A 25,832-nucleotide genomic window follows, 5' to 3' on the forward strand; every position below is an offset into this window, starting at 1 on the left:
AACAGAATAGAGGGGTAGCATTACTTCCCTAGATCTAGACACTATGCTCCTATTGATGCAGGCCAAAATCCCATTGGCTTTTTTTGCCGCCACATCGCATTGTTGGCTCAGTTATTTTATTGTTCCTGTTTTTCACTTTAAAAAATATTAAAAAATACAAATATGAGACATAAATAAATAAATATGGGGGTAGGAATTTTGCACTTTTTGTGACAAATCATCTTGTGAAGCTTTTGTGGCTTCAGGTCACTTTGCCCATTAATTTGAAATGATCCCTTATGCTACATCCAAGTTTATCATGTAGGAAACATAATTCTCAGATCAGAAAATTATTTATTTGGTTTACTTTTATGGCACCTTGTACTTTTTTTTTCATGTCAGGAGCAACCTGAGAAACTGCAAGGATCCTCCAGTAGCGCAATGGGTTAAGCCCTTGTGCCAGTATGGCTGCTGACCGGCAGGTCAGCAATTCGAATTCAGGCAGAGCGGGTTGAGCTCCCTCTTGTCAGTTCCAGCTCCCCATGATGACCCATGAGAGAAGCCTCCCACAAGAATGGTAAAACATCAAACAACCGGGTGTCCCCTGGGTAACATCCTTGCAGACAGCCATTTCTCTCACACCAGAAGCAACCTTGTAAATGCATCACAATTATTTTCAAAATATATTCCACTTATGTCGTTGACTCTAGATATAGACCCTTGTTGATTTCAGTTCAGATAACATAATAATAGAATAACAGAATTGGAAGAGACCACATAGGCCATTTAGTTCAACCTCCTGTCATGCAGGAAAAGCACTACTTTAAGAAACAGTCAAAAACCATTTTACGTTTGCCTATGTAGGAATTCATCAGAGCATGAGAAGTTTATTGAGGTGCCCTCCCAATAGCATACCAGACCTTTCTTATTTTTTCTAGACAAAGTCCCTGCCTAATTTCTTTTTTTGGCAAATTACACATGAAACATTGGGATTGTTGTTGTTCATTCGTTCAGTCGTCTCCGACTCTTCATGACCTCATGGACCAGCCCACGCCAGAGCTCTCTGTCGGCCATCACCACCCCCAGCTCCTTCAAGGTCAGTCCAGTCACTTCAAGGATGCCATCCATCCATCTTGCCCTTGGTCGGCCCCTCTTCCTTTTGCCTTCCACTTTCCCCAGCATAATTGTCTTTTCTAGGCTTTCCTGTCTCCTCATGATGTGGCCAAAGTACTTCAACTTTGTCTCTAGTATCCTTCCCTCCAATGAGCAGTTGGGCTTTATTTCCTGGAGGATGGACTGGTTGGATCTTCTCGCAGTCCAAGGCACTCTCAGAACTTTCCTCCAGCACCACAGTTCAAAAGCATCGATCTTCCTTCGCTCAGCCTTCCCTAAGGTCCAGCTCTCACATCCGTAGGTTACTACAGGGAATACCATGGCTTTGACTAGGCGGATCTTTGTTGTCAGTCTGATGTCTCTACTCTTTACTATTTTATCGAGACTGGACATTGCTCTCCTCCCAAGAAGTAAGCGTCTTCTGATTTCCTGGCCACAGTCTGCATCTGCAGTAATCTTTGCGCCTAGAAATACAAAGTTTGTCATGGCCTCCACGTTTTCTCCCTCTATTTCCCAGTTGTCAATCATTCTTGTTGCCATAATCTTGGTTTTTTTGATGTTTAGCTGCAACCCAGCTTTTGCGCTTTCTTCTTTCACCTTGATTAGAAGGCTCCTCAGCTCTTCCTCGCTTTCGGCCATCAGAGTGGTGTCATCTGCATATCTGAGGTTGTTAATGTTTCTTCCAGCAATTTTCACCCCAGCTTTGCATTCATCCAGCCCCGCACATCGCATGATGTGTTCTGCATACAAGTTAAAAAGGTTGGGTGAGAGTATGCAGACTTGCCGTACGCCTTTCCAATCTTGAACCAGTCTGTTGTTCCGTGGTCAGTTCTGACTGTTGCTACTTGGTCCTTGTACAGATTCCTCAGGAGAGAGACAAGGTGGCTTGGGATGCCCATCCCACCAAGAACTTGCCACAATTTATTATGATCCACACAGTCAAAGGCTTTAGAATAGTCAATGAAGCAGAAGTAGATGTTTTTCTGAAACTCCCTGCCTTTCTCCATTATCCAGCGGATATTGGCAATCTGGTCTCTCGTTCCTCTGCCTTTTCTAAACCCAGCTTGAACATCTGGCAACTCCCGCTCCATGTATTGCTGGAGTCTTCCTTGCAGGATCTTGAGCATTACCTTACTAGCATGAGAAATAAGGGCCACTGTACGGAAGTTGGAGCAGTCTTTCGCATTTCCCTTTTTTGGTATGGGGATATAAGTTGATTTTTTCCAGTCTGATGGCCATTCTTGTGTTTTCCATATTTGCTGGCATATGGCATGCATCACCTTGACAGCATCATCTTTTAAGATTTTAAACAGTTCAGCTGGGATCCCGTCGTCTCCTGCTGCCTTGTTGTTAGCAATGCTTCTTAAGGCCCATTCAACCTCACTCCTCAGGATGTCTGGTTCTAATTCATTCACCACACTGTCAAAACTATCCTTGATATTATTATCCTCCCTATACAGATCTTCTGTATAGTCTCGCCACCTTCTCTTGATCTCTTCAGCTTCTGTTGGGTCCCTGCCATCTTTGTTTCTTATCATACCAATTTTTGCTTGAAATTTACCTCCAATGTTTCTAATTTTCTGGAAAAAGTCTCTTGTCCTTCCTATTCTGTTGTCTTCTTCCACTTCCATGCATTGCTTATTTAAAAATAGTTCCTTATCTCTTCTGGCTAACCTCTGGAATTGCGCATTTAACTGGGCATATCTCCCCTTATCACTGTTTCCTTTTGCTTTCCTCCTTTCTTGGGCTACTTCCAGTGTCTCAGCAGACAACCATTTTGCCTTCTTTGTTTTCTTTTTCTTTGGGACGTACTTTGTTGCCGCCTCCTGAACAATGTCGTGGACTTCTGTCCATAGTTCTTCTGGGACTCTGTTTACTAAATCTAGTCCTTCAAATCTGTTCTTCACTTCCACTGTATATTTGCTAGGAATGTTAGTGAGATCATATCTAACTGGTCTGTGTATTTTCCCTGATCTCTTTAGTTTTATTTTAAATTGAGCAATAAGAAGTTCGTGATCTGAGCTACAGTCAGCCCCAGGTCTTGTTTTCACCGACTGGATGGATGTCCGCCACCTTTGGCTGCAAAGGATGTAGTCAATCTGATTTCGGTGCTGACCATCTGGTGAAGTCCATGTGTAAAGCCGTCTTTTAGGTTGTTGGAAGAGAGTGTTTGTTATACACAGCAAGTTTTCCTGGCAAAATTCTATCAGCCTGCGTCCCGCTTCATTCTGTTCTCCCAGACCATGCTTGCCTGTGATCCCAGTTGTCATTTGACTTCCCACCTTGGCATTCCAGTCTCCTGTAATGAAAATAATGTCTCTTTTTGGTGCATTATCCAGTAGGTCCTGCGGATCCTCATAGAAGTGATCTACTTCTGCTTCTTCAGCAGCTGTGGTTGGGGCGTATATTTGGATCACTGTGATGTTGAAAGGCTTTCCTTGCACTCGAATTGAGATCATTCTGTCATTTTTTGGGTTGTATCCAAGCACTGCTTTAGCGAATTTCTTATTAATTATGAAGGCTACTCCATTTCTTCGATGTTCCTCTTGTCCGCAGTAGTAGATCTGGTGGTCATCTGATGTGAAGTGGCCCATTCCAGTCCATTTCAGTTCGCTGACTCCCAAAATGTCTATCTTTAGTCTTGACATCTCACCAATAACAACATCCAATTTGCCCTGGCTCATAGATCTTACATTCCAGGTTCCTATGGTGTGTTGATCTTTAGAGCATCGGATTCGTCGTTCACCTCCAGTACCGTCGGCCGCTAGCCTTCCTTTCGGCTTTGAGCTAGCTGCGTCATCACATCTGGGGCTAGTTGAACTTATCCTCTGCTCCTCCCCAGTAGCATTTTGGCCATCTTCCGACCTGGGAGTCCCATCTTCCAATGACATACCGACATATCTCTGGTTGTACTGGTCCATTTAGTTTTCCTGGCAAGGATACTGGGGTGGTTTGCCGTTGCCTTCCCCAGGGATCACGCTTGGTCTGACCTCTCTGCCACGACCGTCCCGTCTTGGGTGGCCCTTCACGGTTTCGCTCATGACATCATTGAGGTGCTCAAGCTCCAGCGCCACAACAAGGCGGTGATCCTTTGCTGGAGAAACATTGGGATAGAAGCATAAAATTGGAAGGGCCCCCATAATGTTTTTAACCTGACCTCACAGTGTGTGAATCCACAGCTGAAGCATCCCTGACAGAGGACCACCCAATCTCTGATTAAAAGCCTATTGTAAAGAAGACTCCTTTTATGGTAGCCTATTCCATGGCCAAACAGATCATACCAAGTCCTCTTCTGAGAGGAGTGGGATGTAAATATATTACATAAATAAATAAGTAAATAAATATTGTTAGGAAGGAAATATAATGAACTGAAATAACTGAAATACAATGGTTTGGGTTGTACATTACAGAGCAATAGCAAACATGGCCATCTTCCACAAGACAGCCTTTCAGATATTTAAATATAGTAATCATATCACTTCCCAGTCTTCTTTTCTCTTGGCTTTATTTTTTTCCCCCGGAACCTTAGTATTGTAACTTTAATTTTCTTATGGCAGTTTCTACTCTATGGACGTTTGCTTCCATAGAGATTTTCTGAGCTTCCTATTGTTCAAATTCATCTCTATTGCTTATATGCCTTCAGAAATCATTATACAGTGTTGTGTATCGTTAATCTGAAATGCTTGGGATGTGTTTAGGATTGCAGTCCCCCCCCCCGCCCCCGCCAGATATTGAGATATTTGCATAATGAGGTATTTTGGCAATGTCATGCAATTAATTTATGTTTCATATGCATCTTATGCACATAGCCTGAAGATAATTCTATACATAATCATAATTTTGTGCATGAAAAAAAATTTGTGTATGCCTAGCACTATTTCCTCAATTTTATTTCTTCCTGAAATTTGAATTGTTCCCCGAATTAAACCCAGCCTGTATGTCAGTGCTGTCCCAAGATATACTATGTTCATTTCCTGCACAGTACCAAGATTCATTTTGTCCCCGAGTCTGGGATTACTAAGACCCTCTGAGGAATTTCTCTTATATCTGCACTCAAGGCATGCTATCAGTTTTCTCCAACCTCCTTTACTTCCAACTAGTTTTTAAGATAGAGAGCCTGAAGACAGTTTGATGTCAAATTAAACATTAATTACCCAAGGGATTTCAACTGTACTTAAAACACACTGTTCGTTCATATTATTGAATGATAGAAGAACCAGAGATTTTGCTACTCAAATATACTTCAGCAGGGGTGGGGAACCTTTGACCTTCCAGATGCTGTTGGTTATAATCCCTATCATTTCTGGCTATTAGCCATGCTAGGTGGGGGTGATGGGAGCTGGAATATATTAGCATCTGGAAGGCTACATGTTCTCCACTCCTGTTGAACAACAAACCTCCCAAAGTACAACAAATACAATGCATTGCTGGGTCTTTGCAATTGGGGTGCCTGCCCTCTCTTCCTTAAGAATTAAGTATGATGAAGACACTTAGCTGTAATGACAGGAAGGCTAACTTTTATTGAGTTGTGCTAATGTTTACCATCTGTATTGCTGAATTGCATGCAATAATTGTAATAGAGAAATATTTTTAATGTGTGTATTTAATTCTTATTGTAAATTTGTTTTTTATAGGTTATTATTTTACATCTGCATATTGTTTTGTATGGTCTTTTATATAATGTTGTAAGTGGCTTTGGGTTCCATTTAGGGAGAAAAGCGGGATATAAATAATTATTATTATTTGAAACATCATAAGATGAGTCCACAGCAGACACGTCGGACACTTCCCAAGTGTCTAGGACTGTGTGATGTATCGGCAAATAATGCATGCAGATCCCAATTATTATTATTATTATTATTATTATTATTATTATTTTGATAAACCAACGATACAATATTTTTCATGAACTTGGTAGGTAATTAGCCTCTTGGCAATTTCAGAAATAGCTCTACCCCTTTTGGTGTCTTTAACCTTCTAGAACATGAGAAATATGAGTGCAAAAGATATTATGATTAGATGGTTTACCAAATAGTTGCTTTTATGCTCTTGTTTAATAGATAGAGACATGGTTTACTGTGTTATTATTCCTGGTTCTAGTCTTGCTTCTGCCATGAGCTGACTACATGGTCTAAGACAAGCTATGTAACCCCAGCCCATTCATCTGCAGCACTAAGGACAATAATATTGATTACTGAGTTGTTGTAGGTTATATAATTAGATAATGCATATAGAATGGTTTATTTTTCAAAAATATGGGGAAAACTTCAAAAAAATTCTTTGTATTCCTAGACATCTTGGCATGAAAGGTTCAGGGGCCATTAATTTTAAAGAATGTAAGAAAGCTTTAGGTGAAATATGAAAGGTGATGTTGCAAGTCTGGACAGCTCACTGGCAGAAATGGACTGAGTTATGATCTATTAGTTTAACCCAATTCACCGAGCTGTTGTGAGTATAAAAAGTTGGGGATATATCGCAATCACATAATAACTGCACTCTCATTTTGGGGTCCTGATTTTGGTATTTGAGAATCCATCACCTAATAGTTGCATCCCTGCCCATGCACCTGCCCCTCGGAGTAGCTCCTTTAGCTCCGAAGGGCAGGTGCATTGGTGGGAGAAGGCATGAGAGCTAGGAGGCTCCCCTTGGTTGCCACAAGCTGAGCAAGGCTTTCTAGGTCTGGTAGGCAGGCATCAACAAGCGAGGCCTATGGGGCTTCCCTTGGCTGCCAGCCAGAGGTAGTCCCATAGGTATCTCCAATTTGTACTGCAAAATAGTTGAACCCCCCCCCCCCTTTTTGAAGGGGAAAATGTGACTATTATGTGGTGAAATATAGTATGTCATCCAGTACTTGTGGAAGGAAGGCAGGTTATGTTAAATATAATAAGAATAACAATACAACCTGGCATTCTGTATCATATATTCAACTCCTACCTGAGGAAACCAATCCAGTGTTCTTCATCTACTGGAATGTACACCTGGTCTACACTTTGTACCACAGCTCCATCCTTGATCCATAGCATCTCTGGATCTTCCATTCCCTCGAGGCTGCAATTCAGTTTTACTGGCTGCCCCTGAGACACCTTCAGTTTGATTGGCATTCCAGTAACCTTCGTTCCTGAAAGAAAACAACCTCCCTCCTCTCCACACCCACAAGAGGGGAGCGAGGAGGTTGGGAGTGCAGCAAATTAATCAAGGTTAGTGGGTGGCCTGCAGTGAAATACAGTGAAAGAACAAAGTGTACAGCCACCTCAACACCTCATTGGGGCTTTATCATATTTTTGGAATGATTATAGGATGGGAGCAACACATTTCCCATTACAAAATAACGGGAGTGGCTAAATCCATGCAGGGCTTGAATCAGTAACATGCCAATTTGAAGATCAACAGGGTGAAATTCATACAGTAGCAATTTGTCAGTGGTAGATGCAGATGCTGAGGACATCCTTGCAACAGAAACAGAACCTTGGAAATGCTTTTGAATGTGTTATTCTGGGAACAGTGGTACAATGCCCAAAATTTCCTCTAGATATTTAGCTGCCAGGTAATATTCACGCACTCTTGGGAAATTATGCTTTTAATCTATACCTATAAAAGGAGCTGACATTTTAGACAGTCATTAATGTAGGGGGTTGCTCAATATTCACTCTCTTTTCCTTGCAAAAAGCTTCTAAACAATATGAAACCCAATGGAAATAAAGACTGATTGAGAGCTTTGCTGTGAAAAGAAACTAACCATTTACAAAGCATACTTTCCCCTTATTTCTAAATGCGGTGTGGGATTACTTCAGTCAGTAGCCAGGCAACCCTGAAACCCAAGACGCAGTGCCAAATTCTGATCTCATTCTCCACTTGGATGGGTGTCACTAATTCATTTGCAGGTGGTGGTGTTTCTCAGATTTTCTTTGGGGTAAATGAACTCAGTATGAGCTTCAGGGCCTTCAAATGTGTTGAAGTGGGTGGTTGGAGTGCAACTGTCTCCATAAGAAGCGAAATGCTTGGAAGATGTTCGCATGTATCAATACTAAAGCAGGTGGCATGTGAACTTGGAAGAAGGATGAACATATGTGGCAAGGAAGAAAATAAACAAGATGGCAAAGTGGAGTAAAATAGAATATAAAGACATAAGGGCTAGTTTCAACCTTCCTTAATTATTCCTGTAGTAGTGACTGGGAAATATTTTCAGCAAAGTGGGAAGAACCAGCAGTTAACACTGATGGTTTCCATTATAGGATTGGCCATTTGGTGTGATAGCCTTGTCCTACATTGATTCTGCAAATCCCTCTGAGTATGCTAATAAGAAGAGGGATATAAAATTAGCTACATATAAACATAGTTTAAATATTATACACAATGATGTTTTACATAATCCTCCAATAAACTTATTGTGGCAATTTGTTGCTGTGTGTCTTTAAGTCATTTCCAAATTATGGTACCCCATGAGATTTGCTTGGAAATTTGATTTTGCAAATTCCCTTTGGAATTTGAGGCTCAGAAATGTGACTATTCCAGTTGATTTCCTCGGCTAAGCAGGGATTTGAATCCTGGCCTTCAGAGTCATAGTCCAACACCAAAACCACTGCACTATGCTGGCTCATTTTAGCAGCAGCCAGTAAACCGATCACCCCTATAGTAATACTTCCCTTCACTATAACATGCTCTTGAATTATGATTTTTACATAAGACATATAGCCTATGTGTTATTTTACAATAAATGCTGCATATATACTAAGTACAAACATATGTAGTTAGCATATACTTATGAAACGTATAGAGTGTATTTTTTGGTCTGGATTGAAGAGGAGATCTGAATGACCAGATGAATGGAGATAACCCTGACTCAAGTCAAATATACAATAGCCAAAATGAATCCTTAAACACCAAATGGAATTCCAATCTATTTTTCCAGAAACTGCAGTCAGCAATGTGATTCCCGTAATGTTGGTTCTGCCTGGAACACAGGAACTGAAATGAATGGAACATGCTAGTCACAAAAAAGATAATTCTTTTTTTATTTCAGTGAGTTGAATTTAGACCCAAGTCTGCACTGTCTTAAAAAATTCCCAAAGGAAGTTTGATAGATTTTTCCCCTTGCAATCTATCATTATCCACATTCAAAATTGACACTATTAACCAAGCCGGTTTCAAAAGGCCTAGTCTTCCACTGGCACACACAGTATATTTACATGGGATGGACAGCCGACAGGCAATGGGAAGCCATGTCGCTCCATCAGGGTGAGGCTGGCAAACTCACTAGTCTTTGCCTTGTGGTAGTTTCCCAACTAAGCCTTCATTCATAAACTTCAAAAATGAGGGGGGGGGGGGTGAAATTGGAAAGCCATGCCCCTCCATTTGGCTGAAGCTAGTAACTTTGCCACCCTTATACTGTTGGGGGGGGGGTTGCAGGTGGTTTACATACATGATTCTAACGAGCTATCAAATCTAATGAGCACTTCACTTTTGGCTATGGAATTTATCCAAAAGAAGTGAGCATTAGATTCAAGTAAATATGGTATATGTACTCTTCCATAGTTATGTGTGAGATTAATAATTTGAAGCTTCAATATTGTTCTCCATCCAAGTAAATTGCTATTCATGAAAGCCTTTAAAGGTGCCATTTTTGTAATCCTCCCCCTAGCCTTTATACCAAAATACTGTAGTCTGAAAGCGTTCCCAATAAAATATAATGAGCAACACTTGTCTTTTCTGAATCCTTTCAGATTGCTGCTTCAGGACCCAGATCACAAATTCAGCAAGTGCTTCAACCATATATCATAACTCAGGCTGAAAACACAAGGTGCCTCTCGCTGATAAGCAAGGCAGAAGGGTCATCAAGGAGAAGGAGATCGTGACTCAATCAGCCAACCAATTCTTTTATTTATATCTTACCTTTCCCCCAAGTGTGGGACTTAAGCCAGTTTACAGAATAAAAAGAAATGCCACTAAAGCCACTTAGAGCTGAAAACATACAACGAAATTAAAATAATATTAAACTGCACATAGAATTTAAACCTTATGAAACATTGATTGAGAAGCATAGATTAAAAGTAGTGCAGCATGAAACAGAAATCCTATTATATAAAACTACCAGTTGCAAAATACCTGCTGTTTTTATTTGGCAATGAAAAGACAGTAAGGAGAAAGCAACATTTGAGAAATCCTGGAGGAGAGTTGTGCTGATACCCTCGACTACCAAAAAAGATAAATAAATGGGTCCTTGAGCAAATCAGGCTCAGCTCTCCTTCAAAGCCAAGATAAATGATAAAAGGAGATTGGAAGTACTTGCAAGTATATATAACACATTGTAATTTTCATTTTCTTAACACACACATCTGCAACCAAGATCCTCATGAAAACAGATAAAAGTATTTGAACATATCCAACCTATACTTTTAGAAATGAGAGTTGTAATAAATGTGGATTTTCACTTATACTACTAAACGGATATTTTATTATTGGGAAGATGAAACCACAAGTTGTGCATGAAAGGCAGAGGAAATTGGCAGTGGTGCCTGCTTTGATCAATCTGCTCAGAATTGTAAAGGAGGCATCCGCTAAGCTTATATTGGAGATAGGACTAAGCACACTGGGTAATTCCTTTGCCGTTCATACAAAAACCCAGAATGAAATTGTTGCCCTCATGGTATTGCTGGACATGTAATGGTTATGAGTATAAGGACCAGTGTTGTAGAGATAGGAATTTGGGGCTATCTTGATAGTGCACAACTGAGCAAAATTTATTGCCTCAGCTAGTCAAACATCTATTATACATTTTTCTTTCGATTGAGCAAGACTATGCAAAATACAACAAACAGAAAAAAATAGACAGTGTGGTTCACCTTTAGAAGGTATGTTTTGAACTAAACTCTACACTGCAAGGCTGAATGCTGTTGCATTGTCTACTCTTTCTTTCTGAGCAGGTGAAAAAAATAGAAATCAGAGGAGTCATCACTGAAGCAAATCTGAAGTATATATAGGAGAAAAGTACTGAGAAAAGAGCACTTATTCTCACTTTTATGCAAAAAAGTAACCAAGGAACACACTGTAGACAGAATTTTGTAGTACCCAAAATCCATCCCCATGTTTCTCCTATGTTTCCACAGGCAATTACTGAGCCATTCATTGTACACAGAGGAAAATATATTTTCCTGCCCCACTAATGTCAAGTAGAGTGTTTTCCAGGAAATAAATCTACAGCAAGTGACCTATACAAAGCTGCTTATGTCTCTGTGAAGTTTCCTCCAGTGTCCTGCCTGGGGCTGAATTGCCTTTCAAGAGTGCATGGCAGATAGCAATGCACCAAGAGCAATGTTGCCCTTAATTGTTCTGAAGTGATACAAAAGACTGTATCTGTTTTCCTCTCTATACTGCGCCCTCCAAAACTGGAGGGCTTCCTTCAAATTTGGAAAGATTACCAACCCCGCTCCTCTGTAATAGTTGTAAAGTTCTCTTTAAAAAAATTCCGTACTTTTCAGTCAAAAAGGTTCTTTTAATGGGATTCCATTTTACAATCTGTTCACATAAGTTCTTTCATTTATCTGCATCTCTCTTCTTCTATTTCGACTCCCACCAACATATACAGTGTTAATTTGCCCTTCAAACATATTGCTAGGTAAAGGTTAATAAGGAGAAATGCTAATAGAGTTTTAACTCCAAACTACTTGCTCCAATCTTACCAAATGACAGGCTTTTAAAGAAGATGGGTTTGAAATATCAAGTCAGGGGATGCTGTGGTTTCTAGCTTTGATTATGTTTTTATGGATTTTAGCTGTGATTTTTTAAAAAAATACCATTGATATTTAATTCTGTTTTAATGTTTGTAGATAGGTAGATTTTAAATTGTATTGAAATAACTTAAATGTAAGCTTCTCTGACTCTCCTTGTGGAGAGAAAAAGTGGGATATAAATAAACAATATAGACATAATAATAATAATAATAATAATAATAATACTGTATGGATCGTCAATGTTGCAATACTGGGTGACAGCAGAATTGACGAGAAGGAATAGGAAAAGCTTACACGGTATGAGGATTTAAAGATCAAAATGCAAAGACTCTGGCACAAGCCAGTAAAGATGGTCCCAGTGGTGATTGGTACACTGGGTGCAGTGCCTGAATACCTTGGTCTGCACTTTAAAATAATCTGAGCTGACAAAATTACCATCTGTCAACTGCAAAAGTGCACCCTACTTGGATCTGCACACAATATTCACCAATACATCACATAGACCTAAACACTTGGTAAGTGTCTGATGTGTGATCCAACACAAAAACCAGCATAGTGATCTTGTTTGCTGTGTACTTATCTTGTTGTGTATCAAATAATAATAATAATAATAATAATAATAATAATAATAATAATATGTTTAAGGTGTGTGACCTACAGAAGAGAAAAGGAGAAAGATAAGCCCAGAAATAAAGAAATATGGGGGGGGGGGGGGTAAAGAACATTTTCACTTTATTATACAAACGCTCAGTACTCAGTAAGCAACACACCAGATGGCCACTCACTCAAAAAAAAAAAAAAAACCTCCATAAAATAAAATAAATCAATTTCAAAATTAATAAAAATAAAAATAGAACTAAAAAGACTCACAATGTCGACACCACTACTTTGCTACCTGGATTCCAACAGCCACTTCGGTTGCTTGTGTTCTATTTTAGAGTTCACCTCTCACCAAATGATAGAAATTTAGAACTGGAAGGGACATAAAGAGCCATCACGTCTAACTCCTGACATGTAGGAATACACAACTAAAGCATTCCTTAAAGATGCCCATTCCACCTCTATTTAAAGACCTAAAATCAGAGTCCAATCCACTACCTCAACCATCAGTTTATTCCATTGTTGAACAGTTCTTACAGTACTGAAGATCTTCCTAGCATTGAGGTGGAATTTAATTTCTTGCAATTTGATTCAGTTGGTTTGTATTTTAGTCTCTGGAGCAGCAGAAAACAATCTTGCTCCAAGTTATGCTGGTCATCCCTTTAGATTTTTAAAAGACGGCTGACATGTCATCTCTCTGTCTTCTCTCTTCCAGGCTCAACATACCCATTACCATAAGCCATTCCTCATAAGGTTTGATTTGTAATATAAAAATATTGTAAATATGAGGGTCATCTGGAAAGTAATGTTACAAGGCACGTAGCTCTCATGGGGAATTTTCTCAGGGGTATATCACTGCTAGTAGCGGGAAGCTAGCGGAAGCAAGCAAGAAGTGCCAGTCGTCAGTAGCTCATCGACTGGCGTTGTGGTGAAGATTAAAGATGAGCGTCCTCATCTCGTTTCCCTCCAAGTGTGAAGTTTGCACTGTAATATGCTACCTAAACGATAAGGGCATGAATGCTGCTGCAATTCATCGCAAAATCATTTCAGTTTCTGGAGATGACGTAATGTCAAGATAGCATGTGACAAAATGTGTACGGAATATATTGTGACACCATGAAACTTTGTAGAGCCATCCAAAACAATTGTCATGGGATGCTGACAGTGGGAGCCTGTCTCCTTCATGACAATGTGCATCTGCACACCACTCATGCAACACTGGAGTTGTTGACTTCATTTGGTTGAGATGTTTTAAGCCACCCCTCTCACAGCCCCAATCTCGCACCCAGTGACTACCATCTGTTCAGTAAATTGAAGGATGACAACGAGGTGAAAATCAAAGTGATGAACTGGCTGTAAAAGGTGGAGGGAAACCTCCACCTTTTACAAATGACAAAATGTATTGAACTAAATGGTGATTATGAGGAAAAATAATATAATATCTACGCTACAATCCATGTAAGTTTTATTAAAATATATTTATTCTTTGTATTTAAAAATATTGTGTAAATTTACTTTCTGGATAACCCTTGTACATAAATCAAATAAAAGACCTAGAGAATCTCTATAGAACTCTTTTGTTTTTGATTTTGAGGGAATATAATTCTACTGGTTCCCATACAACAGTCTTTCATAGTTGTTTCTTGGTTCTTCCTATTATCTTAATACTAATTGACAAGGCCAGTGAAGCTGGAAAAATGATCCTTTATAGTTTAAAATTTTGTTCAATACAACATTTAACTCTGTATTACTTGAAATGGCATAATAAAATCTCTCTCTCTCTCTTTCTATGTAACCATCTATTTCCCATCATACATGATACTGAATCAGCAGGTCTCTCTGCAACTTATGTAACAAAACTTAGAGAGCCAAAAATCCATGCATGAAATGACAGGCAAACTTCTGAAATATAGGCAATATGCTTTAACAACAAAACTGCTCACCTTTCAAAAATCTACCCAACCAAATCAGTAATTATGAACAAACACTGCTATCTCTGGAGAGAACTTAAGACTGAAGTTTCCATCATTGCTAAGGTTCAATGACTCAAAGAACAGTTCACCTTAAAATGAGAGTACTGGGCAAAGTACAAAAAGAATAGCATTTAAAGAGGGGAAAATATAGATTTTCATGGAACCAGATGGATATCCTTGGCTCTTGATAAAAGGAAATGAATGATTGCTTGCAGCACAGGCAAATCTGGAAGGACAAGCAGCTAATATTAATATATATTACATGCATGCATGCACACACATGCACAGACAGCAGACACACATATGCATATCTATCTATCTGTCTATCAATCTGTATAGCCATCTGTATCTTGTTAGTTTCATGGTTATTACCCGATTAAACTCTTACTCATAGAGATAATTAAAATCGAATCATTAATATGTTTTCACAAAGCAAAGGCTATGGAAATCAAAGGACATTGCACAAATAGGAGGAGCACTTAAACATTCTTAAAGATCTTGAACTCATGCATACCTTTCTCAGCCAAAGGAATGTGCCTAAAGAACCAACATTATTTATCTGATTATATATGAAAGTAATAATAAGTATTGGCTATATTAATAAATATTACTTTGCTGGCTAGCTGATATGTTGGCAGCATGGAACATTAGTTCTGCTCATGAGACGGGGCCAAGTCCATCAAGTGGGTTCCACGCAGGCAGGAAGAAAATTCTGCCTGCCACTCTCATCATGCTTGCCCAGCTGTAAAGTGTGCCTTGCCAAAAAAAGGAGACACAGCCATGCTATTCAGTGTTCTTCTTTTCAGAAAAACACTCAGCAGGAAGTATACAACACTGTGAATTCTTTCTTGGTTACGCTTCCTAGGCAGCCTGAGTTCCTATGAGTCTCTGCTGTTAGTAAGCAACTGTTCCCTGTCCAATTAGGAAATCGTTTTCTATTACCTTATAAATGAATCAAGTGCTGCAAGAGGTCTTTGCACTGCAGCTTGTTAACTTTCGGTACCTACAGATATTGATTACTGCTGGCAAAAATATTAAATTACATTCTTCAGAGAGAGAAAATGGCTGACTAGGGGATGTAAATAGTCCCCCTCCACCAAAGCTTTTATCTTGAAAGGCAAGTGTGCAAAATCTTAAACAAAGTCCTTTGGGACTTGTGAATGTTTTACAGTTAATGGTTGTATGTTATGATTAGAACATATGTTTACTTTTTATTATGTTGACCCACCCAGCAGTATGGATAGACTCCATGCTACTGTCAAACATTCTTGAGGGCAGCTGATACTGACATGGATAATGTGAAAGTAAAGAGGTACATGGGAACATCCTCACACATGTGGCATTTCTAGCATATTCTGCTTAATGCTTATAGATTGAATTCTTGCTAATTATTGAATTAGACCATATCCTGAACTAGGTAAAAGTAAAGGGTTTCCCCTGATGTTAAGTCCAGTCAAGTCTGACTCTGGGGATTGGTGCTTATCTCCATTTCTAAGACGAAGAGCCAGCATTGTCTGTAGACACCTCCAAGGTCGTGTGGCCAGCATGACTGTATGGAGCACCGTTACCTACCTGCTTGAGCAATACCTATTGTTCTACTCACATTTGCATGTTTTCGAATTGCTAGGTTGGCAGAAGCTGGGGCTAACAGTGGGAGCTCACGCCCCTCCCCAGATTTGAACCTGCAACCTTTCAGGAAGCATGTTCAGCACCTCAGTGGTTTAGCCCACTGCTCCACCGGGGGCTCCTATCCAGAACAAACCACAGACAATTCATTATTATGTCCCATTTTTTTCAAAGACTTTATAGAACCAGATAGGGTGGGAGCTCTATACAGGGACGCCCAATTTTCAGAGAATTGCAGCAGTGAGACAGGGCTTTATTTTAACCTTCTCCTTCTTGTCTCTTCTTTTCCATCTGCTGATGTCTTTCTCATTACCTTCTGCTAAAAATGTAACCCAATACTGGCTTCAACTTTCACCTATTCACCCATATTATGCACCTTGCTGGAAATACAGGCAATTCAATCCCATCTATGACCTGAATATAACACCTTTGTCTCCCGGTATCACTTATTTAGAAATAGCAACTTCCACTCCAGTACCATCATAGGGAAATTGATCATTGCAGCACAAACAAACAATGGTCAGCAGATCTTGGAGCTGTGAATGCAACAGGTTTTGTCTTCAAGTCAAACTGAGCTCAGCAACTTACTTAACCATCACCTTCAAAACAACATGAGTTGGTTCCTGTATTATGAACCAGGATATTTACAAATTGAGCCTTGTGGTAATATACCATTGTATTTTCATTTTTTTTAAAAAATTCTCCTTATGAACATTTATAGCTTGCATGCAAAGTGTTAGGTAACCTTCCATTTTTTTCCAACTAAATCTTATCTACCGGAGAGGAAATTGGAGGGTACTTATAGAAAAGGATCTGGCAGTTCATCCTTATTTATATTTATTGAGAAATTTAGCCCCACTTGACTTAATAAAAATTGTACTCAAAATTATATCATCATATCAAATTATATCATTATATCAAATTAGAGGGGGGAAATAAATGTCAACAATTTTGAAAATGCAGAACACAGAAAGAACTGCTGTGTTTTGTAATTGTCATTACCATTTTGGAATAGTTATTCCCAAAACATTAAATCAATACATAAAACGGTATAGGAACATGTGTTCATGTGTGTTTTTATAATCTTCTATAGACCATGCTAGAACATACTAGTTCAGCAGTATGTTTACCACTGCTTTAAAAAACTCATTGTTTTTTTTTTTTTTAAATTAAGTATTTATAATCTATCCTCTTAGGACGCCAAACAATAACATCAATCTAGAACAGGCATGGGCAAACTTTGGCCCTCCAGGTGTTTTGGACTTCAACTCCCACAATTCCTAACAGCCTGCCGGCTGTTAGGAATTGTGGGAATTGAAGTCCAAAATGCCTGGAGGGCCAAAGTTTGCCCATGCCTGATACATAACAATTAAAAGCAATAAGAATATTTTTTAGACTCTAAAGGGGTATTAATTCATTTTTCACAAATGTATTGGATGTAACCACAAATTATGGAGACCCTTCCCACATATAAGACTAGAGGTCACTATTTGAATATGAAAACAAATACAACTGCTGAAGGTCTTAAATACAGTATTTAAAATGCTGGCTGCAAAGCAAACACCAGCATCAAAATATTTCCAGTGGTTCTCGTTATTTCAGATGGTGCTGCTTTAAATGGTGAGCTCTTAAAAACAAATATATGACATCTCATAGCAGTCAAATAAAGGCTTTAGAGTGGAGACAGGGAACCTTTGGACTCCACATGTTGCTGGAACAGAAATCTAAACATACCTGGCCATCAGTTACTTGCCTGACTATTTAAGAAACTGTTGACCTACTCCTTCATGTTATAGTTTGCTAAGCATAGAGAAATCTATCCATTTCCTCACTGAGGATTTCTGAAAAAGCAAGGGATCTACCTATGGAGGGGTTTAGAATAAACTCATGAGAGCATAATTGTGCTAGAAACTCTGCTTAAAAAAACGGAACAGTGCATTCAATCAATAAGCTACTTGAGATGAGAAGGACCACATGTTACTACGGCAGCAAAGTCGTGACTGTACATTCATAGCTGCAGAACCATAGAGCTGCGAATAAGTTTGTTGTTGTCCTGTGTCTTCCAGCCATTTCTGATTTACAGAAACCCTACAGCGACCCTAGTACAGGGTTTTCTGAGGCCATGCGATTTGCCCAGAATCAAATAAGTAGAGGAGAGGAAAGACTTCTATTTAGAGGGCACAGTTCCGAGCAACTATTGTCTCGATTCTAGATATATATTACCAGAAGTGAGGGATTAAATGATAAAATTGTCCTCAAACCACTCATAACATTGAACTGAAGGGGGGTTTTTTTCTAAAGGAAGGGAACATGTTTTTTATAATTAAGTTTTGTAACTTACTCCCGCTACGATTAGCAAGCAAGAAAAGATTTAGGCCAGCATCTCACCAAGAAGTGTGTGTGTGAATGTGTGTGTGAATGTGTGTGTGTGTATTGGGGTGGGGTAACAACTGAACTTAAAATAGCAGCAACCCTCCCTTCATAAGATGTCAATTGTCAATAGCATGGCCATATAGCCCGGAAAACTCACAGCAACCCAGTGATTCTGGCCATGAAAGCCTTTGACAACACAGCAATTGGAATGTTTGTAACCTTTATTCAGAAGTCCAAAATACTCCAGAATTCTCTGCATGGATCCTATATGCCATAGTAGTTGCTTTCTGGTAGTCTAATGGGCAGCGACATGATTTCATGCACAAAATTAAAATTGTGTATAAAATTTCCTCATACGTAGTAGATGTATGGGAAACGTAAGTGAATTTCATGCCCAAGATAGGACACGGTAGGTTCATATATATGCAAATGTAAATGTATATGAAAGAAATCAAAGTCATGTTCAGACTTGGTCCCACCTTGAAGATATCACACAGTACGTGTCTGTGTGTTTATAGATAAAGGTTTCCCCTGACATTAAATCAAGTTGTGTCCGACTCCGGGGGGTGCTGCTCATTTCCATTTCTAAGCCAAAGAGCCAGTGTTGTCTGTAGACATCTCCCAAGATCATGCAGTTGGCATGACTGCATGGAGCACTGTTACCTTCCTGCCGAAGCAGTACCTATTGATCTACTCACATTTGCATGTTTTTGAACTACTAGGTTGGCAGAAACTGAGCCTAACAGTGGGAGCTCACCCTGCTCCCCGGATTTGAACCACCAACCTTTCGGTCAGCAAGTTCAGCAGCTCAGCAGTTTAACCCGCTGTACCACTGGGGGTTCCATACACACACACACACATATACAAATGTATATGAAACATAAACAAGTCTCATGTTTAGACTCAGATTGCACTTCCAAGATATCACACTGGGTGTGTGTGTGTATAGATGTGGTTTCATGTTAAATTCCTTGTTATGTTTTATCTTTTTGGTGTACCTTATACTGATTGGGTTATTACTGTTTTTATATTTTACTAGCTGTGCCCTGCCCTGTGGTGTAGTCCTGTTTGTATTGTTGTTATTTCATAAGCCGCCTGGAGTCCTTCTAGGGCAGGCATGGGCAAACTTTGGCTCTCCAGGTGTTTTGGATTCTAACTTCCACCATTCCTAACAGCTTAAGTGGCTGAGGGGGAAAAGGAAGGGGTCTGGGGCTGTTAGGAATGATGGGAGTTGGAGTCCAAACCATCTGGAGAGCACAAGTTTACCCATGCCTGCCTAGGGAGATGAGGCGGGATATAAATAAAGATATTGTCAAAGGTTTTCATGGCCGGAATCACTGGGCTGTTGTGAGTTTTCTGAGCTGTATGGTCATGTTCCAGTAGCATTCTCTTCTGATGTTGTGAGGTCACAAACTCTGAGGATGCCTGCCATAGATGCAGGAGAAACATCAGGAGAGAGTGCTGCTGGAACATGGCTATACAGCCTGGAAAACTCACAGCAACCCATAAATAAATTTATTATTATTATTATTATTATTATTATTATTATTATTATTATTACAGATACATACATACAATAATGCACACACACACATGCAAATAAAAATGTATACAAAACATAAACAAATTTGATGTATAAACCTGGGGGCCCTCGCCAGATATATTGTTATGTTTGTATGTGTTTGGTTTCAGTTCGTACAGATTGTTACGGCTTTTATAGTTAGCAATGTATCAAGACATATAGTGTGTGTGTATAAGCATTTCGAATAAGGGATAATCAGCCTGTGATAGGAAATCACAGAACAAGAGAGCAGAAGGAGGAAGTCCATTCCTCAGTATACATTGTTATGGCTTTTATAGTTAGTAGGGTCTAAAGACATATAGTGTGTGTATGTGTATTTTGAATAAGGAATGTTCAGCCTGTGATAGGAAATGCCAGAAGAAGAGGGCTGAAGGAGGAAGTCCATTCCTCAATACACATTGTGATGGCTTTTATAGTTAGTAGCATATAGAGATGTATAGTGTGCCTCTGTGTGTATATATAATATATTTATAAGCATTTCGAAGAAGGAATATTCAACCTGTGATAGAAGGAGGTTGAAGAAGGAGGTTGAAGGAGAAAGTCCATTCCTCAATACACACATATACATGTGTGCAAACAAATGTATTTATGTATAGACTTGGAGCCCCTCGCCAGATATATTGTAATGTTTAAATATGTCTGGTTTCAGTTTATATACATTGTTACAGCTTTTATAGTTAGTAGGATATAAAGACACATTGTGTGTATGTAAGCATTTCGAATAAGGAATACTCAGCCTGTGATAGGAAATCACAGAAGAAGAGAGCAGAAGAAGGCAGTCCATTCCTCAACACACACACATATATGTGTAAATATAAATGTATGTATGTATAGACTTGGGGCCCCTGGCCAGATATATTGTAATGTTTGTAGGAGTTTGGTTTCAGTTCATACACATTGTTATGGCTTTTATAGTTAGTAGGGTATAAAGACATATATGTGTGCAGGCATGTAGCTGGGGGGGGGGGGGCTTGAGGGGCTTCAGCCCCCCCCCCCTGAAATTCTCAGGGTGGTCTGCGAGAAGGCCTTGCTGGTACATTATTTAAAGGGTTATGTTTATTCATATCATATCCCATATGCATGGGGGTATTGGGGTAACGATACAAAAGGTTTGCTAGGGTAGACCCTCTTTTTCTCAGACTCACCCCCCCCCCCCCAATCAAACTCAGCTCCCCGCAAATCAAAATCCTGGCTATGGGCCTCTGTGTGTGTGTGTGTGTGTGTGTGTGTATAAATATTTCAAATAAGGAATACTCAGCCTGTCATAGGAAATCACAGAAGAGAGCAGACGGATGAAGTCCATTCCTCAATACACATTGTTATGGCTTTTATAGTTAGTAGGATAATAATAATAATAATAATAATAATAATAATAATAAACTTTATTTATAAAAAAGACATATAGTGTTTGTATAGATAGATAGATAGATAGATAGATAGAGATATATAAGTATTTCAAATAAGGGATTCTCAGCCTGTGATAGGAAATGCCAGAAGAAGAGGGCTGAAGGAGGAAGTCCATTCCTCAATACACATTGTTATGGCTTCTATAGTTAGTAGGGTAGAAAGACATATAGTGTGTGTGTATTTCGAATATGGGATATTCAGCCTGTGATTGGAAATGGGAAGAAGAAGGCTGAGGGAGGAAGTCCATTCCTCAGGAAACAAATCACGCGTGTCACCCCCTGTTTGTCCCACAGACGGAGCAAGAACTGAGCGAGGAGCCCTTGGAACTCTCCTTCGGGGACAAACTTGAGTCGCCTTCAAAGCGGAAGAGGGAAAGGAAGACAGAGGGAAGGGAAGGGGCGAGGGGCGCCCCGACCCGCGCCCGGCCCTGCTGCTGGCCCCGTGTGGTGTCGGTGTGGGGCCCGTCCCCGCCTCCTCCTCCTCCTCCTGCTCTCCTTCCTCCTTGCTGCTTACCTGTCCCCGCGGCGACGTCCCGCCGAAGCAGCAGCGCCCCGAGCAGAGGCGGCAGGAGCAACAGGAGTCCCCGGATCTGCATAGTCTGATTCATCTCCATTTCTTCCACATCATCATCGTTGTCACCATCCTCTCCGCTCACCTCCCAGCCCGGTGCCTTCCTCTCCTCGCGGACACACAAACACACACAGGGAGATTTCCTTTCTTTAAGCAAGGGGGGGGGGGAGAGGAGGAGAGCCCCCAAAGAAAGCCCTATTTGTCCGTGTGTGGAAAGAGAGAGAGAGAGAGCGATCAAGCAAGGCGCAGGGTTTTCTTTCCGCCACACGCCCTCGAAGGAAAGGACCCGATGTGGCCGAGCGGAGAGAGACTCCGATGTTCTCCTCCTCCTCCTCCTCCTCCTCCTTCTTCTCCGCCTCTTCTCCCCTTTCCGAGCCGGGAAGGTCCCCCCCTGCCGGCCTCCTTCCTTCAGTACAAAGGCTCCACTCGGCTCCCTTTCCCTCCTCCTCCTCCTCCTCCTCCTCCTCCTCCTCTTCTTACGCGCGGCGTGGCGCTCGCCTGCCTCCCTCCTCCTCCCTCCTCCTCGGGAAATGGCGCTTTTGGGAGGCCTCCTCGTGACATCACTGGCAGCCTCATAGACACCTCTGCCTCCACGCCATGCCTTGGCCCTCCTCGCCTGAAGTTTTTGAGGGGCCGGGTTGTTTTGTGTCAGGATGCCAGGGCTCTGCCTTATTCAGGTAGAGATGAACCAAACAAACACCCAGTTTGTATCAAACAGTTTAATTAAAACAGCACTTACTTTCTGGCTGTTTTAATAGTCCCAAATATAAAACATAAAGATAGCCTTCTTTGGCGATCCCTCCTTGTCTGAGTAGGATTGCCCTCTAAGATCGGTGTCCTGGCAGTGGGTCCCTAGGTGACTGTGGAGCCCTATTCTTGATCTGCATGTTCTCCCACAGTGAGGGCATCGGTTTCGAGGTGGAAAGCTGTCCTGGTTGGGTTTGGCTTGATGTACCTTTCTCTTGGCCCGTTTCTCTCATTCACCCTCCATTCCTGCCTCTTCAAATTCTACAGCACTGAACGTCACAGCTGACCTCCAGCTGGAGCGCTCAAGGGCAAGGGCTTCCCAGTTCTCAGTGTCTATGCCAGAGTTTTTAAGGTTGGCTTTGAATGCATCTTTAAACCTCTTTTCCTGCCCACCCACATTCCATTTTCCATTCTTGAGCTCGGGGTAGAGCAACTGCTTTGGAAGATGGTACTCAGGCATCCAGACAACATGGCCGGTCCAGTGGAGTTGATGGCGGAGAGCCATCACTTGAATGCTGGTGGTCTTTGCTTCTTCCAGCACGCTGACATTTGCTCACTTGTCTTCCCAAGTAATTTGCAGGATTTTTCAGAGGCAGCTCTGATAGAATAGTTCTAGGAATTGCATGTGACATCTGTTGACAGTCCATGTCTCACAGGCATATAGCAGGGTTGGGAGGACAATAGGTTTATAAACAAGCACCTTGGTATCCCTACAGATTTTTCGGTCCTCAAACACTCTGTGCTTCATTCAGAAAAATGCTGCAGTCGCAGAGCTCACGCAGTGTTGTATTTCAGTGTCAACGTTAACTTTTGTGGAGAGGTGGCTGCCAAGGTAGCAGAAATGGTCAACGTTTTCTAATGTTACACCATTAAGCTGTATTTCTGGCATTGGAGAGGGATTGGCTGGTGACTGCTGGAAGAGCACTTTGGTTTTCTCAATGTTCAATGACAGGCCGAGCTTCTCGTATGCTTCTGCGAAGGCTTGTAGGTCTTTTTCGGAATGCGCACAGACGACATCATCAGCATATTGGAGTTCTATAACAGATGTTGTTGTGACCTTGGTTTTGGCTTTCAGTCTGCTGAGGGTGGATTCATACTATAGTGTGACAAAGGCTGGTGAGGAGGCACATAGTCTCTCTCTGTTCCAGGGAAGGAGGCGCCACCACACTCCATGGCAGCATATTCCACTGCTGAACAGCTCTTACTGTCAAGAAGTTTTCCCTAATGTTTAGTTGGAATTTATTTTCCTGTAGTTTGACACCAGGCTTGTAATCTTCATACACATGGAATAATTGCACAAAATGCATTGCAGGAGCATGCGGGCCTTATTTGGCTTTTGCAAGAGGAATATTAGAGCGTAAGGATCTAGCTTTTTGCCCTTGGCTCTTTCGTACACAGTTTTGTCATTCAGCATTTTTCTTTCTCCCATTTTTCCCCCTGCACAGGCAGTCTTGCATGAACAAGGGCTGGCTCCACCATCAGGCAGAATGAAGCAATGCCTTAAGTGGCAGATACTTGGCTCAGGAGGCGGCAGTGACATCAGGCTGTGGTGTTGTGTGCTGACACCACAACCATTGCCTTTTGTTGGAGCACAAAGGAGTTATACATATGCCACACTGCTATCCGTTACCCGTTATAAGCTAGTGTTCAGCTGAATTGCAATGGTAGATACTGCCACATCCCTAGAGTTGACATTTCAGATAGCACTGCATGGGAATACCTTCAGGCAGCAGATTATCTTACCATTTTACTCAACAAACACTCTTTCATCCTCACCCTTCCCTTGGTACTATGCTCCATAAAAGGCTTTTACGTGTCCAATAAAATATAGGGCCTGGTAATGGTGGGGATCTACCAACAGATACTGAAGAATATGGAATTAAAAAAGAGGAGAAATGGGTAATTTTCTGAAAAATCTAACAGTGCCACAACTCTTTATTTCAAAAATAAGATCCACAATGTTCTATGGACTCATTGTTCTGTGCCTTCAAGGCAGCTCTGACTCTTGGTGACCTTATCAGTTGATTTTCTTGGCAAATTTCATTCTTCGGGGGTTTTTTCATTGCTTTTCTCTCAGGCTGAGAGAGTGTGGAGTAGCTCAAACTTGTTTATTGGGTTTCCATGGTTGAACTGGAATTTGAATTTTGGTCTCCTGGATTCCTGCTTGGTCCTTGAATGTTGGTCCTTGAAGATGATGTTTGTCATTCCTGGATTTGTTGATAATGAATAAGGAGGAATTGGTCACTGGAATCAAAACAGTTGGAACTTAAGGCAAAATTGTGCCTCATATTAAGAAGGACATAGACATGCTGGAACAGGTTCAGAGAAGGGCAGCAAGAATAATAAATATGAAGAAAAAGACATATGAGGAAAGGTTGAAGGAGCTGAGTTTTAGCTTGGTGAAGAGAAGACCGGGGGTGGGGGGGGGGGGGAGTGAACTGACTGCACCCTTCAAATACCTCAAGTCATTACACAGAGAAGGGTCCAAGTTTGTCCTCTGCTGACCCAGAGGGTTGGAAAGGTGTTAGGACAGTAAATTTCAATTGAACATTAGCAGAAATTTATTGACAGTAAGAGTGGTTCAGTAATGTAGCCAATTGCTTGGGGAGGTGATGGGATCTCCTCTGAATGTCTTTAAAGCAGTGGTTCCCAACCCTTTTTGACCAGGGACCACTTGACCAGGGAACACTTTGATGAGGGACGACTCTCCAACATTAGTACCAAAAGGGTTACAAATCAGTTTTTAATCAACTTTAAACTCAGTTTGGTTGTTTGGAGTGCTGCATGGGATATACCACATCAGCTTTAGTTTCTGATACAGAACATATGCCATCCAGTCGTTGCCATCTACTCGCACATAGAAAACCTGATTTAATAAGCCTCAGCACTATAAAAGGGTTTCGTGAGACCATCACTCTTGTTTGCAACGGTGTAGTAATGGTGAGGCCACTGACCATATTTTAGTTCTTGCAGATGATTGGTGGTCCATGGACCACAGGTTGGGAACCACTGCTTTAAAAAAAGGTTAGCTTCTGGGGGTGTTTTAGCTGAAGAACTGCATTTAACGGGATTGGATTCTGTGATTTTATAAACAGCATAACACAACATGTACTTCAATTGCACGATAACCTTATA

General features: G+C 40.8%; 1 protein-coding gene across 2 annotated transcripts in view; it reads right to left on the bottom strand.

Annotated features, from left to right (window-relative positions):
- Positions 1-22,385, bottom strand: part of TYRO3 (TYRO3 protein tyrosine kinase) — a 94,728-nt gene extending 72,343 nt beyond the window's left edge. The window contains exons 1-2 of one of the 2 annotated variants that reach the window (XM_060760782.2): positions 21,894-22,385; positions 7,027-7,210 (exon numbers count right to left, since the gene is read on the bottom strand). In XM_060760782.2, coding sequence (XP_060616765.2) covers positions 7,027-7,210; positions 21,894-21,993 — 284 coding nt within the window. In that variant the 5' untranslated portion in view covers positions 21,994-22,385. Of the gene's footprint in view, positions 1-7,026; positions 7,235-21,893 lie in introns of both variants that reach the window. The other variant, XM_060760778.2, reaches the window with a different exon arrangement.
- Positions 22,386-25,832: the final 3,447 nt, after the last annotated feature.

Source organism: Anolis sagrei, chromosome 1, assembly GCF_037176765.1.
Source record: "Anolis sagrei isolate rAnoSag1 chromosome 1, rAnoSag1.mat, whole genome shotgun sequence".
In the NCBI taxonomy this organism is placed as follows: Eukaryota; Metazoa; Chordata; class Lepidosauria; order Squamata; family Dactyloidae; genus Anolis; species Anolis sagrei.